This window comes from Carlito syrichta, unplaced genomic scaffold (genome assembly GCF_000164805.1).
Source record: "Carlito syrichta isolate Samal-C Ts95f unplaced genomic scaffold, Tarsius_syrichta-2.0.1 Scaffold149354, whole genome shotgun sequence".
Lineage (NCBI taxonomy): Eukaryota > Metazoa > Chordata > Mammalia > Primates > Tarsiidae > Carlito > Carlito syrichta.
The window spans coordinates 19,171-31,729 of record NW_007093450.1 but is presented as its reverse complement, the minus strand read 5'-3'; the positions used below and the strand labels follow the sequence as shown (position 1 = coordinate 31,729).

The window sequence follows — 12,559 nt, the reverse complement described above, 5'->3', positions numbered from 1 at the left end:
AAAATAAGGCAAACCAGGAAAACAAATCAAGAATTTTGTGCAGTCCGCACCTATACGTAGCAAAATGGAGGACTTCGCCAGGAAACTGCATCTCCCAGGAAGCAATGTGAGGGAAGGCGGAAGTCGCCATCCTTTTCCCAACCGCGCCTCCTGGTCCGATAATGGAAATATCGTTACACGTTAGTGCAGTGTCCTCATAATAAAAGGGGGGAGGAATTGGTAACTCGAATACGAAGTACTAGCTCAGCCACTTATCTGCTAAGAGAGGCGGAAATCCATTGCTACTCCTCTGGGCAGCCCCACCCCTGGGGAAAAGGGCGGGGCAGAGGAAGTGACGACACCGGGAGCTCCACTAAAAGGCAGTAGGCGGAACTTCGGCTTTCTCTCGGCCTTAGCGCCATCTTCTTAGGTTAGTGCTGGTGCTGCCTGTGTTTGGATTCCGCGTACAATCCGCTGACATCTGAACTCTGCGCTTGCCATCATCGCAGCAAACTAACTGTAATCTTTTTCTCTTTTCCCGTAGAAACCTCCGCACTATGAGGGCCAAGGTGAGCTTTCCCTAGCAGTGAGCCTGGGAGATAGTAGCCGGCGACTAAGGGGAGACCCAGGCAAGGGAAGTCCGCCATGGTTCCCAAACCAGTGGGTTCCGAAGGGTTCCCGAGAGCTAGTAGGAGGGAGAGGGATAGTTTGGTGGAGAAGCAGGGGGGCGTAGCGGTTAAGTACCGTGGCTACAGAGGGCAAGCGGTAGCGGGCGGAATTAGAGTTTAATGTTGAGTGAGGGTGTCTAAATTATTAATGCGATTTGCTGCGACCAGTCCTTTATAATTGGTTGGTTAACCTGTGTGGTTCTAAACGGTGCACTCGGTATCTCTACCTAAGCCTGTTAACGAGACTGATCTATTTTTGTTGTTCTTTGCTGCTTGTGCTCGGTTTCTAGTGGAGGAAGAAGCGAATGCGCAGGTACGTTGAGGCTTTGCCAACCCAGGAGGAGGGAAGCGGAGTGCGCCTTGGACAAAACTTAGGAGAAACGTTTGTTTTGGAATTCTAAAAGGATATTAGGAGAGAAACGTATAAGAGGATTTCTTTCCCTGGGCCAGAGACTGAACACGAGGCAATAGAACCGTGGTTTTTTAATTCTTTTTGCCACCCCGCGTGTGCATGTTGGAAGGTGGGAGGGGAAGACAACTCTGGTTTGAGGACAAGAGTTGTATTCCCGTGTCTGTTTTTCAGGCTGAAGCGCAAAAGAAGAAAGATGAGGCAGAGGTCCAAGTAAACCTCTCGCTTGTGCACCCGTGGAGGCCACAGAAGCAGAAACATGGAATGCCAGAGGCTCGGGACGCTGGTACAAGTTGTCTAACTCGTCTCTCCAGGAATCTAGAACTCCACGCCATCCGATCGTCAAGACCGCCTCTGAGAGACCCACCTTGCTCATCATACCAAAACAGTTCCCGTTGGTCCTTGGCCCTGAACCTGTGACATTCTGGACTAGTTCTGTGTTGAGTTGTGGCCGAATGTAACGAGTGTACAATAAATCATCTCTTCTGGTGTCTTAGCTGAAGAATCGAATTGTCTCGTCTATTATGTGTTTTTTATGGTTCCATCCCTTGGGGGATTTTTTTTTGTATCAGTATAGTTTGTGACTTGTCACGCTATCTGTGCTGTGGAAGATTGTCGAGAAAGCTATGCTGGCAATAGCCCGGGTTGTGCGGTGTGGTCGACGTCAGCTAGAACCGGAAGGGGTGTAGTGTGGCCCCGGGGGGCGGTTTTGAGATGCGCGGGCAAGTTTGGGGCAAATGCTGGCTCCACCCTTGCTTTCCGAGAGGCCACTACCGGTTTTTGGGCTCTTCGGTGCATTGGAGTCGGGTTGCCATGGTGACGCGCAAAGCTTGCTGGGAACTTCCTGCGGCTTGTCGCACAAATCCTTCGCCCACCATAGAGTATAGTTCCGGGTCTGGTGGGTAGAGCGTCGCCTCTTCCGCAGGAAGCGGAAGAGCTCTAGGGTGGGCGGCTCTTTGTCGAAGCTAGAGGACCGGCAGGCGGCAGCAGCAACTACGGCGGCGGCGGCAGGGGAGGGAGGCGGGAGGCTTAGGTGGAGGCCGCGCCCGGAGGGGAGGAGTCGGGCCGGCCCAGCGGCTGGGCTCAGCCGGGCCGCACGAGGCCCCCCAAAACCGAGCTGGCTCTTCCTCACACCCCGGGGCAGTCAGTGCCCCTTGTCTGACTGACCCCGCTTCGCGAGCAAACGCCAGCTCCGTGACGTCACAGCTCTGCCCATCCCCTCAGCTTGGTGTCACCTGGTGCCCCCCACCCCCTCGCTTCACCTCGCGCTCCCCTGGTATCCTGTTCACCTGGGCCACGGTGGCACTGCACAGAAGCTGCCGAGCGAGGAGACTTGCTTCGGGGAAACTCCTCGGACTTTTCTCTCAAACTCTAGGGTGTTGGGAAGCGTCATAATCACCGCCCCCAAGTGTAATGTGCCAGCCCACTGCACTGTCAGGCTGCCCTTGTAAGGCTCCCCATTCGGCGCTCCTTGCTCCAGCCCTCTGCCGGGCTCTGACCCCACACCCTCCCTCATCCCGAGGCGGGGCGCCCCTCACCCTTTGTTCACTCAGGGCTGGTTTCCCAGCTCACCCTCCCAGTTAGTTAGTTGTGTCGCTTACTCGCCTTACTGGCGACGTCTCCCCTTGACAGGTGGAGAAGTTTAGTCTGAATCCTAAGGAAATCATGAAGTTGCCAGAGCTTTGCCAGTTTTTTAGACTTCATTCTTTTTTCTTTTTCTTTTTTTGTAAATAGTGACCAGGTCTCTCTATGTTGACCAGGCTCGTCTTGAACTCCTGGCCCCAAGGGATCCTGTCTCCCTTGGCCTTCCAAAGTGCTGGGATTACAGGCATGAACCACCACGCCTGGCCCGGACTTCATTCTTGTGACAACCACCCCATAGTTCTCCACTCTTACTCCTTCTCCCACCCAAGTCTCTGTTTTCTTCTTGTTCAGAACCCAGCAGTGATGTGGAGGTGGAGACCCACAGGAGCCCCGGACTTCACCTGAGCTACCTCAGGTATCATTTCTGGGACAGTTGGGTGGGGCGGAACATCGTGTCTAGCAATCTGCGTTTGATGGGACTTGCAGTGTGGCTCAGGCTGGATAGAGGGCATTTATTCTTCACCTGGTCATTCCCCTCAGTAGAAGTTTGCATATTATAACACTTCTTACCTTGATTGTTTCTGTTATTCTGGGACTACCTCCCTTTTGAGGGAGAGGACCCTCCCTCTTTCTTTACAGAAACGGTGGTCTCTAGCCTGGTCAGTTCAGTTTAGGGAGATCTGAAGGCAAAGTCTTCAGTGGGATGGGATAGGTCAAGGCCAAAGAATTCAGGGAAGATTCCCTATGCTTAAGGGGAAACTGAAGTTTTCCTATTTCAACAGCAGGGGGAGCCTGAACACCGTCTAGGAAGGGTTTGGGCGGTCACACACGTGGTAGCAGGGACTCCCTCCCAGTCTTATTGGGGTGGAGAGAGGGGAGGGCTAGAACCAGGGCAGTGGAGTGACATTCCAGAGCTGTCTTGGGAAATAGGAGACTTAAAAAGCTTTTATGGAGTCTATAAATAAAGAGGATCGTTATGGGGTGAGGAATAGTGTAGGTTGATGTCAGTGGGATCTTCACATGGGGGGCTGGGTAAAAAAGGGGTGGGGGGTGGGGAAAGAAAGGTCATTTGTGTCTGTGAAATTAACTCTTTCCCACCTTGGCCTTGTCACAAATGGTCTTGTCCTGGGTTAGTGGTGCCTAGAAGTAGAGATTCCAACTTACAACTTCTCCCCCGAAATGAAGGGGCTCACCTCTCACCTTGTTCCAGCTGAGCGTGTTAATGGGCTAGGAGACAATACTAAAAAATGACAGGCTTGGGAAGTGCCTTCAAGCTGGTAACACCAGTGTTTTCACCCAGGAGTTCTTGGGTTCTAGAGATCTGATATGTACAGAACGCTCCCCTGAGAGGACATGGAAGAGGGTTTTGTTACCAGTGTCCCATCATCCACAGCCCGAATAGCTAAGCAGCCCATCTTGTGCACTACTCCCAGTCTCCTTCCAGCCTATTTAGATACCAGCAGCAGTTTTAATTTCACTTCCACAACTTTAATAAGGTCAACTTGGAAAATAAAATCCAACACTATTCTTTCCCTGCCCCCTCCTTGGCCTATCACCATTAATGAGATGAGGTGGCTTCACCCTAACTCCCTCCCTTTTCTGTTAGCCAGGCAAGTGTGAATCATTCTGACCCAGACCAGGTGCACAAGAGCCTGGGTGGGACTTCTGACAGGTCAGCCATTTCAGCTATAATTCTTATTCCTTAGATTCTCTGCCTCCAAAGCCACTGCCCCTCTGGGCCATCTGCCTTATAGTCGGGAAGAATGGGATCTCTCTAGAGGACTCTTGTTTGATATACTTCTCTTCTTTTTTTAGTGGTCACCAAGAGTGGCAAGAGAAAGAAGAAAGCCCTGAGTTGGGGGAGACCAGGATGCCTGACCGGGATAGCTATGCCAATGGCACTGGGAGCAGCGGTGGAGGCCCTGGAGGTGGTGGCAGCGAGGAGGCCAGTGGGGCAGGGGCAGGCAGTGGTGGGGCCAGCTCAGATGCCATCTGTAGAGACTTCTTGAGGAATGTGTGCAAGCGAGGCAAGCGTTGTCGATACCGTCACCCAGACATGAGTGAGGTGTCCAACTTGGGGGTGAGCAAAAATGAGTTCATCTTCTGCCATGACTTCCAGAACAAGGAGTGTAGCCGCCCAAACTGCCGTTTCATCCATGGCTCCAAGGAGGATGAGGATGGTTATAAGAAGACAGGAGAGCTTCCCCCTCGGCTGAGGCAGAAAGTAGCGGCTGGCCTGGGCCTTTCACCAGCTGACTTACCAAATGGCAAGGAGGAGGTCCCTATCTGCCGTGATTTCCTCAAGGGGGACTGTCAGAGAGGAGCGAAGTGCAAGTTCCGTCACCTGCAGCGGGATTTTGAGTTCGATGCTCGGGGTGGAGGAGGCACTGGTTGTGGGGGCTCAACAGGCTCAGTGCCCCCGGGACGACGTCACGATCTCTACGATATCTATGACCTTCCTGACAGGGGCTTTGAGGACCATGAGCCAGGCCCCAAGCGCCGGCGAGGTGGATGCTGCCCTCCTGATGGCCCCCACTTTGAATCTTACGAATATAGTCTGGCTCCTTCCCGAGGGGTGGAGTGCAGGCTGCTAGAAGAAGAGAATGCAATGCTCAGGAAGCGGGTGGAGGAGCTAAAGAAGCAGGTCAGCAACCTGCTGGCCACCAATGAGGTACTGCTGGAACAAAATGCTCAGTTCCGCAATCAGGCCAAGGTCATGACCCTGAGCTCCACTGCACCAGCAACTGAGCAGACTCTGGCCCCCACTGTGGGCACGGTTGCCACTTTTAACCATGGCATTGCCCAGACTCACACTACTCTCAGCAGTCAGGCTCTACAGCCTCGTCCTGTGTCCCAGCAAGAACTGGTGGCCCCTGCTGGAGCGCCAGCTGCTCCCCCAACTAATGCTGCACCTCCTGCTGCTCCACCACCCCCACCCCCACACTTGAACCCAGAGATCACGCCACTGTCAGCTGCTCTGGCTCAAACAATTGCCCAGGGAATGGCACCCCCACCTGTCTCCATGGCTCCTGTAGCTGTATCTGTGGCTCCTGTGGCCCCTGTGGCCGTATCGATGGCCCAACCCTTGGCAGGAATCACAATGAGCCATACCACCACTCCCATGGTGACTTACCCTATCGCTTCCCAAAGCATGCGCATCACAGCCATGCCACACTGATGGGGCTAACGGACACTTCCCTGGTTTAGCCTCCCAGGGCTGGGGTCAAGGGGCTCTTGCCCACTCACCCAGCCCTCCAAGGCCCTGTCTGAAGGGCTCCCTCAAGAGCGAGGATAAGAGACTACAAGGAGTATGCTTCTGAAAGCATGTCCTGAGGAGGGGTCGGGCTGGTGTGTTTTCGCTCACCTCCCTTTTACGAGGGTTCTCTTGTCCATCTTCCTTCAAGCCTCACAGTGGAGGCTTGCATAGGAGTGCAGACTGAAGCCAGCAGAGAGGAAGGACTGACTGAGAGGCTGTGTCCTCTTATGAGAAGTTGGGGACGTCCTGGTCTTGTCCTCTTCTGCACAGCACAGGTTCCACCACCGGTTTTGGAAGAAAACAATACCCTGCCAGAGGGAGAGCCAGGAAAGATCGGGAAGTAGGTGGCCAGGACAGAAGGCCTGATGGGAACCCGTAGACAGTTGGCTCCCAGTTGGTTGGGTTGGACGATACAGGAACTGCTCCTGGGCCCTGGGAAGGCCGGGACCATAGTACTCCAGCCCAAAGACTAGGGGAGCATTCATTACCCTAGCTTGGCCTGGAAATCCGTAGGGCAGGGCCCATTACTTTCCAAAGAAATAAAAGAACAATTATTTTTAACAAATGGAGGCAGTGAAAATTTGCTTAGATATTCTGTGTGGAAGTTGGGGGCAGTAAGTAGACCTTAAGCCAAGATGGGCTAAAGACCCCACCCTTACATAGCTTGGGTAAGTTGGATAGGGGCAGGTGTAGAAGGGTAGGGACCCAGAACAAGACCAAACTGGGCTTTGGGGAAAGCACTCTGTGGGGGTAAGAACATCGGAGCCACCAAGTCTAGTTTAAAAATAGTCCCATCTGTTTCTGCTCTCTGTGTGTGCTTCTCCCAGATTGCTTTAGTAACCAGGGCTCCTAGGGTCATTTAGGGGGCAGGTACTAAGGAGGGTGTATGTGCTGAGAAATGGGGATAGGATGTTATGTGAGTGCCAGATCCTTCACTTACTCAGAGTAGGGCAGATGAAAGTCACCTCTTGAGTTGGTGATGGCAGTTAGTGTCCCTCCTACCTCACTCCTTCCTCAGTGGCCAATTCCTTAAGCCTTCAAGGCTTGGGAGGTGCTGGGAAAAGGGAGGTCTTCTGGGGACGCAAGCCTCAGGGTTCATCCCTTTCTTTCCTCTGTCTTCACAGGACCAGAGGTTTTAAATCTTAAGGGCCAATAAGGTGAGGGGTCCCAGTATCCACACCTCACTTCATCCTCAGCTCATGGCTGATGTAGAGAAAACAACTCGGGCATCTAGTCTAATGGGACAATGGATTTGGGAGTAGTGAGAGCGATCCTGGGTTGTGTTTACCCCGATCATACCTCCTGCTACCTCTTGCTATGTCTGATCACTCAGTTTACCTGGGATCAGAAATGGTGTGCTAAGTCAAGGTGGTTATTTAAAGAAAAAAAATGGGCCTATTGTTTGTGGATTTTAGAAACAACACATTAATAAGGTTGGTTTTCTGGCACAATTCTAGATTATTGAAAGATGGGCTGGGCACGGTGGCTCACGCCTGTTATCCCAGCACTTTAGGAGGTGGAGGTGAGAGGACTGTCTGAGCCCAAGGGTTTGAGACCAGCCTGGGCAAGTTTGGTGAGACCTGGTGTCTACAGTAAATCAAAAATTAGCCAAGAGCCGGGCTTGGTGGCGCAGGCTGTAATCCCGTGCCTTTGGGAGGCTGAGGTGAGTGGGTTGCCTGAGCCTGCGGGTTCGAGACCCGCCTGGGCAGTAAAACCTCGTCTCTACAATAAAATCACAAAATCAGCCAGGCGTGGTAGCGCATGCCTGTCATTCCGGCTATTCGGAAGGCTGAGGCAGAAGGATCGCCAGAGCCCAGCAGGTCGAGGCTGCGGTGGCCAGGAGCGGCCACTGCACTCCAGTCTGGGTGATAGAGTGAGACTCCGACTCAAAAAAAAAAAAAAATTAGCCCAGTGTGGTGGTGCCTGCCTGTGGTTCCAGCTACTTGGAAGGCTGAGGCAGAAGGATCACCTGAGCCCAGGAGGTCAAGGCTGCAGTGACCATGAGCGTGCCACTGCACTCCAGCCTGGGTAACACTCCAACTCAAAAAATAAAAGAGGGCTAGGCTCGGTGGCTCAATCTGTAGTCCCAGCACTTTGGGAGGCCGAGGCGAATGGATTGCCTGAGCTTGTGAGTTCGAGACCAGCACGGGCAAATTGGCGAGACCTCATCTCTACAATTAAAAATATTTTAAGTTTTAAAAAATGATAAAAGAGATGGTTTATGAGCATTTGGAGAGTAGTGTAATCATAGATACCAACATGAATTCTCAGTTCAATGCTGATGAACTTCATTTCCTCCTTGCCAAATAGCTCCAAAGAGGTAGATTTCGGAAATTAGACATCGTATGTCATATTAATTCACTCCAGCTAAAGACCACCAGGAATACTCCCGTAGTTTAACAAGCTGCATTTAATGCTCACTGCAGTGAGGCCGCAGGTGCGCCGCTGTTCTGGAATCGTGGTGTGTCTCAGCAAGAGGGTGTTAGAAAAGACTGAGAGGACTTGAACTTTGGTTAAATGATTTTGGTGGAATGTTTGAGAAAGTGGGTGGTGGTCTTTTGTATTGGGTGCTGTTAAGGGAAGCAAGGATAATTTTGTGGTTGTCTTATCTAGAAGGAAGGCAAGCCAGAGCTGAGGCTGAAGCTGCAATTGGTAAGAAAGCCACTCATTAGCCAGGAAGGGGGTTGTTTGCTCTTTTGTGGTTTGCACACTGACCTTGTTTTGTGCTTAAACAAAATGGTCTTGGTTTTTGTCTCGCTTCATCCCGGTCACTGAGTGGCCTTGTCGGATGCTGGTGTTTTGTGAGATTGTTTCCAATAGAACTTGTGGGCTAGCTGTGAGCACCAGGTCAACCCTAATAGCTTCAAAGATTGTCTGTCAAGCCAGTTCCCAGATTCCAGGAGCTGCTCTCCTCTTGCTCACCTGAAGATAATTGCAGATTAAAAAAAAAAAAACCGTAGACAGTTAATAGTAGCATTTGTTGGAATCAGTCTGAACGTATGTACCTAGTCAGTGTTGATCAGTGCATTCATGTTAGAGACATCTCTGGTCTCTAGTGATATTCCCAAGGGCCATATTTTATTATAAAAAGAAAAAAACAAACTTGGATAAAAACATAAACAGCCCACTTAACAACAGTAACACAAGGAAGTGCTAAATTATATTCAAGGTGTCTAACTTGGATGGTCTAAAACACTAGAGCACTCTCGCCTTAAACAGTTGCTTAGGGATAAAGCTTTGAGCTTATCTGAGGAAGGATGTGGAGATCCATATTAGCAGTAATTCACATGATAACAACCTGGGACTTTCAACGAGCTATCAAAAAAATATTGGTCTGCAATATGTCAGTTTATAAATATTAAGAGCCTGTTCTGAGCCGGGCCGGATATGGTGGCTCATGCTTATAATCCCAGCACTTTCTCTGAGCTCAGGGGTTCGAGACCAGCCTGGGCAACATGGCAAGACCTCATCTCTACAATAAATTAAAAAATCAGCCGGGCATGGTGACACACGCCTGTGGTTCCAGTCACTTGGAAGGCTGAGGCAGAATCACCTGAGCCCAGCAGGTCGAGGCTGCAGTGGCTATGAGCATGCCACTGCACTCCAGCCTGGGCGACAGAGTGAGACTCCAACTCAAAAAAAAAAAAAAAAAAAGCCTGCTCTAGGAGCTCCATAAAAGTAGTAGAGCCTTAGTCATGGGTTGTAAATATAACAGTTCTGTGTTCTGTCTATTTAGAACCACTCCTGAGTATCCTATGTTCAAGTGTAATTTTTAAAGACAGCCATTGACAAACCAGTGGGGTGGCTGGGGGGGAAAAACCTGGCAAGAGAAGGCTGAAGGGAACCCCAATAGATGTCTTCAAATATTTGAAGGCCTGTCCAATGGAGAAGTGTCCTGTTTGCTGCACAGGAAATAAAAAGAGTTCTAAATCGCTAGCATTTATTGAGTGCTTAATAAGCCAAAGCCCTGTGTTTGGCACTTCATGTGCAACATCTCATTGACACAGTGGGTGCTATTATTGTACCCATTTTGGAGAGGAGAGGGTAGACTTAAGCAGTAACCTGCCCAGGGGTATACAACTCTGAAGGAATGGGGCCAAGAATTTCTTCAGGCAGTCTGACTCCAGTCTTAGTATAAGAAAGTTCTAATGTTAGAGCCAACCAACAATGGGGCCACTACTTGGCAGTAACTTTCAAGGAATAAATAATACAGAAGAAATTTCCCCAAATCCTGCTGCCCCCTTCCATATTTGTGAATGGCTGAGACCAGAGTACTACATCCGACCCTCAGCCTCCTCTAGAAGGCAATTATAGGCCAGGCACAGTGGCTCCCACCTGTAATCTCAGCACTTTGGGAGATGGAAGTGAGAGGATTGCCTGAGCCTAGGGGTTCAAGACTTGTCTCTACAATAAATAAAAAATCAGCCGGGCATTGTGGCACATGCCTGTGGTTCCAGCTACTTGGAAGGCTGAGGCGGAAGGATCACCTGAGCCCAGCTGGTTGAGACTGCGGTGGCCTTGAGCGTGCCACTGCACTCCAGCCTGGGCAACAGAGTGAGACTCCAATTCAAAAAAGAAAAAAAACAGAGGCAATTATAGTCGAGGTAGGAACGCAGGTTGCCAAGTCCAGGAAGTATTCTCTCTCTCAGGCCCCACCCTGTAAGACACTTCCTCTAACTAATGGCCATCCCTTCCTGTTGGCCACTTACTGCTTATCACCACCAGGTGGCACCTGGGCAGCAGAATTGTCAGTGGGAGGGGACCCACCCTGTTTACTTGTGCGGGTAACTGCACTGCAGCTGCAGATCCTGTGGCTCCTGGGCCCCAGCTGGGACGAGACTTTCCTGAGGATGGTTTCGTCCCCCATGTAACATCTGAAATAGGAGTCTGAACCGGATGAGGCGAGAAAGGGAGAAAGGAACCTCCTCCCCTGCTCCAGTGGTTTGCAAATTTCAGTTTATAGACAGGTTTCCCTCAGAACGTTGGTGCATTTTCCTGCTGTAGTTCTGCATCAGTTGGTGAGCAGATCATGCATAGTTCCTCCAAGTTACCTGTTTCCCTTTTCTACCTGCTCATCTCTGGGAGTACGGATAATAGAGGAAGCAGATAGAAAAGTATTCCTTTCCCAGTTCTGCAAACTGAGAGAAGCCATCTAGATACTGCCAGCCCTAGGGAAGAAGAGAAAGGGAAGTGAGAATATTTCAGATTAAGGGAGGGACCCTGGGCAGGCTTTATGCAGCTTTGATGAAAGAGTCTGATGTAATCTATGCCCTGCAGAGCCCGATAAAATTTATCAGCTACAGATCTAGTCTCCACAACAGTCAACCCTAGTTCCCCTGCTACATGGGACAGAATAACACAACACGCCCCATGTATGCTGCATTAAAAAGTCTTATCTTGTGACCAACCCTTCCCTCAGCTTCCAATTAGTCTGGTTACCTAGGTTCTCGGACAGCACTGCACCTCTAAGGCCAGTTAGCTGACAAGTAACAATCATCGTTGTACCTTGCACTTTTTCTTTCCTAAACCTATGCAGAACGACGTGGACCTGCACCTGTTCGGCAAGCTCTCCTTCTAACTCAGGCCATAAAAACGGAATTGCCTCACTACTCTTGATTCTTTATTTTAGAATCCTAGGAGTTCCTCAGGGTCAGGAAACTCTTGAAAAAAATGTAATAATTTCCATTGCAGTTGAGCGCCCCTCCACCAGCCAACTTAGTCTTAATTCATCCTCCATAGATGATAGAGATGCTAGACTAATTGGAGATTTCCAAAAAGAAATAACGACTCACTTCCTGCTCACTTTTTTTTCTTTCCCTGAAGGCTAGATTATTTAACTCTGTAATCCTCTGACTCTCCCCTGCACAGACAAGGTAAGGGATTGGTGACGAGACAGACAGGGTCGAATACTTTGATTCCAAATAGGATCCTTTCCTTTCCTTTTGTGAGGGCAGCCAGGAAAAATACTGAAGGATAAGGAGTGTACTTGGAGTATGAAAACTAGGGAAAGTTGGCAAATGAACATATAGCAATCCCAGACCAAACCCTGCCGGGCCGGCCGAATGAATGGAAGGAAATCCTGGCCCTCCACAACCCCCAACTTCGCAACCGGAGCTCTCTCCAAAACTCGGTAATTGGCGGCGCGGCTCCGCGTGACGTCAGCCTCGGGCACTCCGGTCCCACGTGGGAGAGCCCTCGGCCCCGCCTCCCCTCTTGAAACGCGGCCCCGCGCCTGGCTCTCTCTGCGGCCCGTCGAAGGCCGCCCCTCAGCCCCTGTCTTCCGATTCCCGCCATCCCAGACCGCCCATCGCGGCACTCCGGCCCAATCAGGGAGGCCCTGCCTGTCCGAAGCCCTTCCCTTCCCCGCGGATCGGGGGAGGAGTTTCTACCTTTTAACTCCACCTTGGGCTATGCGGCGCGGACCAACCCAGCCCGCCTGAAAGAGGGGGCGTGGCTAGGAGTCCCCTCCCCCCCATCCAGGGGGGATCTCGGTTTGCCGCGGGGAGCTGGCCACAAGACCCGGCCACCTCCAGCTGGGCTCCGGGTCGGGCGGATCCGCCCGGAGGCACAATGGAGCGGCCTCCCGAGGAGGGCCCCGGCTCCAGCCCGGGGGACCAGCCCCCGGCTACCCCCGACCGCCCTGGCCAGCCCCCAGCTGCTCAC

General features: G+C 51.4%; 1 protein-coding gene and 1 long non-coding RNA gene across 3 annotated transcripts; both read left to right on the top strand.

Moving 5' to 3' along the window:
- Positions 1 to 346: 346 nt before the first annotated feature.
- LOC103251930 lies at positions 347 to 1,561 on the top strand. The gene is made up of 4 exons (XR_503753.1): positions 347 to 409; positions 524 to 548; positions 938 to 960; positions 1,231 to 1,561. It is a non-coding gene; the product is annotated as an uncharacterized LOC103251930 (long non-coding RNA).
- Positions 1,562 to 2,155: 594 nt separating this feature from the next.
- On the top strand, positions 2,156 to 6,461 carry ZC3H10 (zinc finger CCCH-type containing 10). 2 transcript variants are annotated; one of them, XM_021708819.1, is made up of 3 exons: positions 2,156 to 2,508; positions 2,992 to 3,055; positions 4,456 to 6,461. In XM_021708819.1, the coding sequence occupies exon 3, from the start codon at positions 4,511 to 4,513 to the stop codon at positions 5,816 to 5,818; it is 1,308 nt and encodes a 435-aa protein (XP_021564494.1). In that variant the 5' UTR covers positions 2,156 to 2,508; positions 2,992 to 3,055; positions 4,456 to 4,510; the 3' UTR covers positions 5,819 to 6,461. The 2 variants fall into 2 exon arrangements, with proteins under 2 accessions (XP_021564494.1, XP_008048735.1); XM_008050544.2 differs by lacking the exon at positions 2,156 to 2,508 and having other exon boundaries at positions 2,916 to 3,055.
- Positions 6,462 to 12,559: the final 6,098 nt, after the last annotated feature.

Bases quoted from the DNA above. Each gene is read 5' to 3' on its own strand.
- ZC3H10 (XM_021708819.1), top strand. From the start codon at position 4,511: ATGCCTGACCGGGATAGCTATGCCAATGGCACTGGGAGCAGCGGTGGA.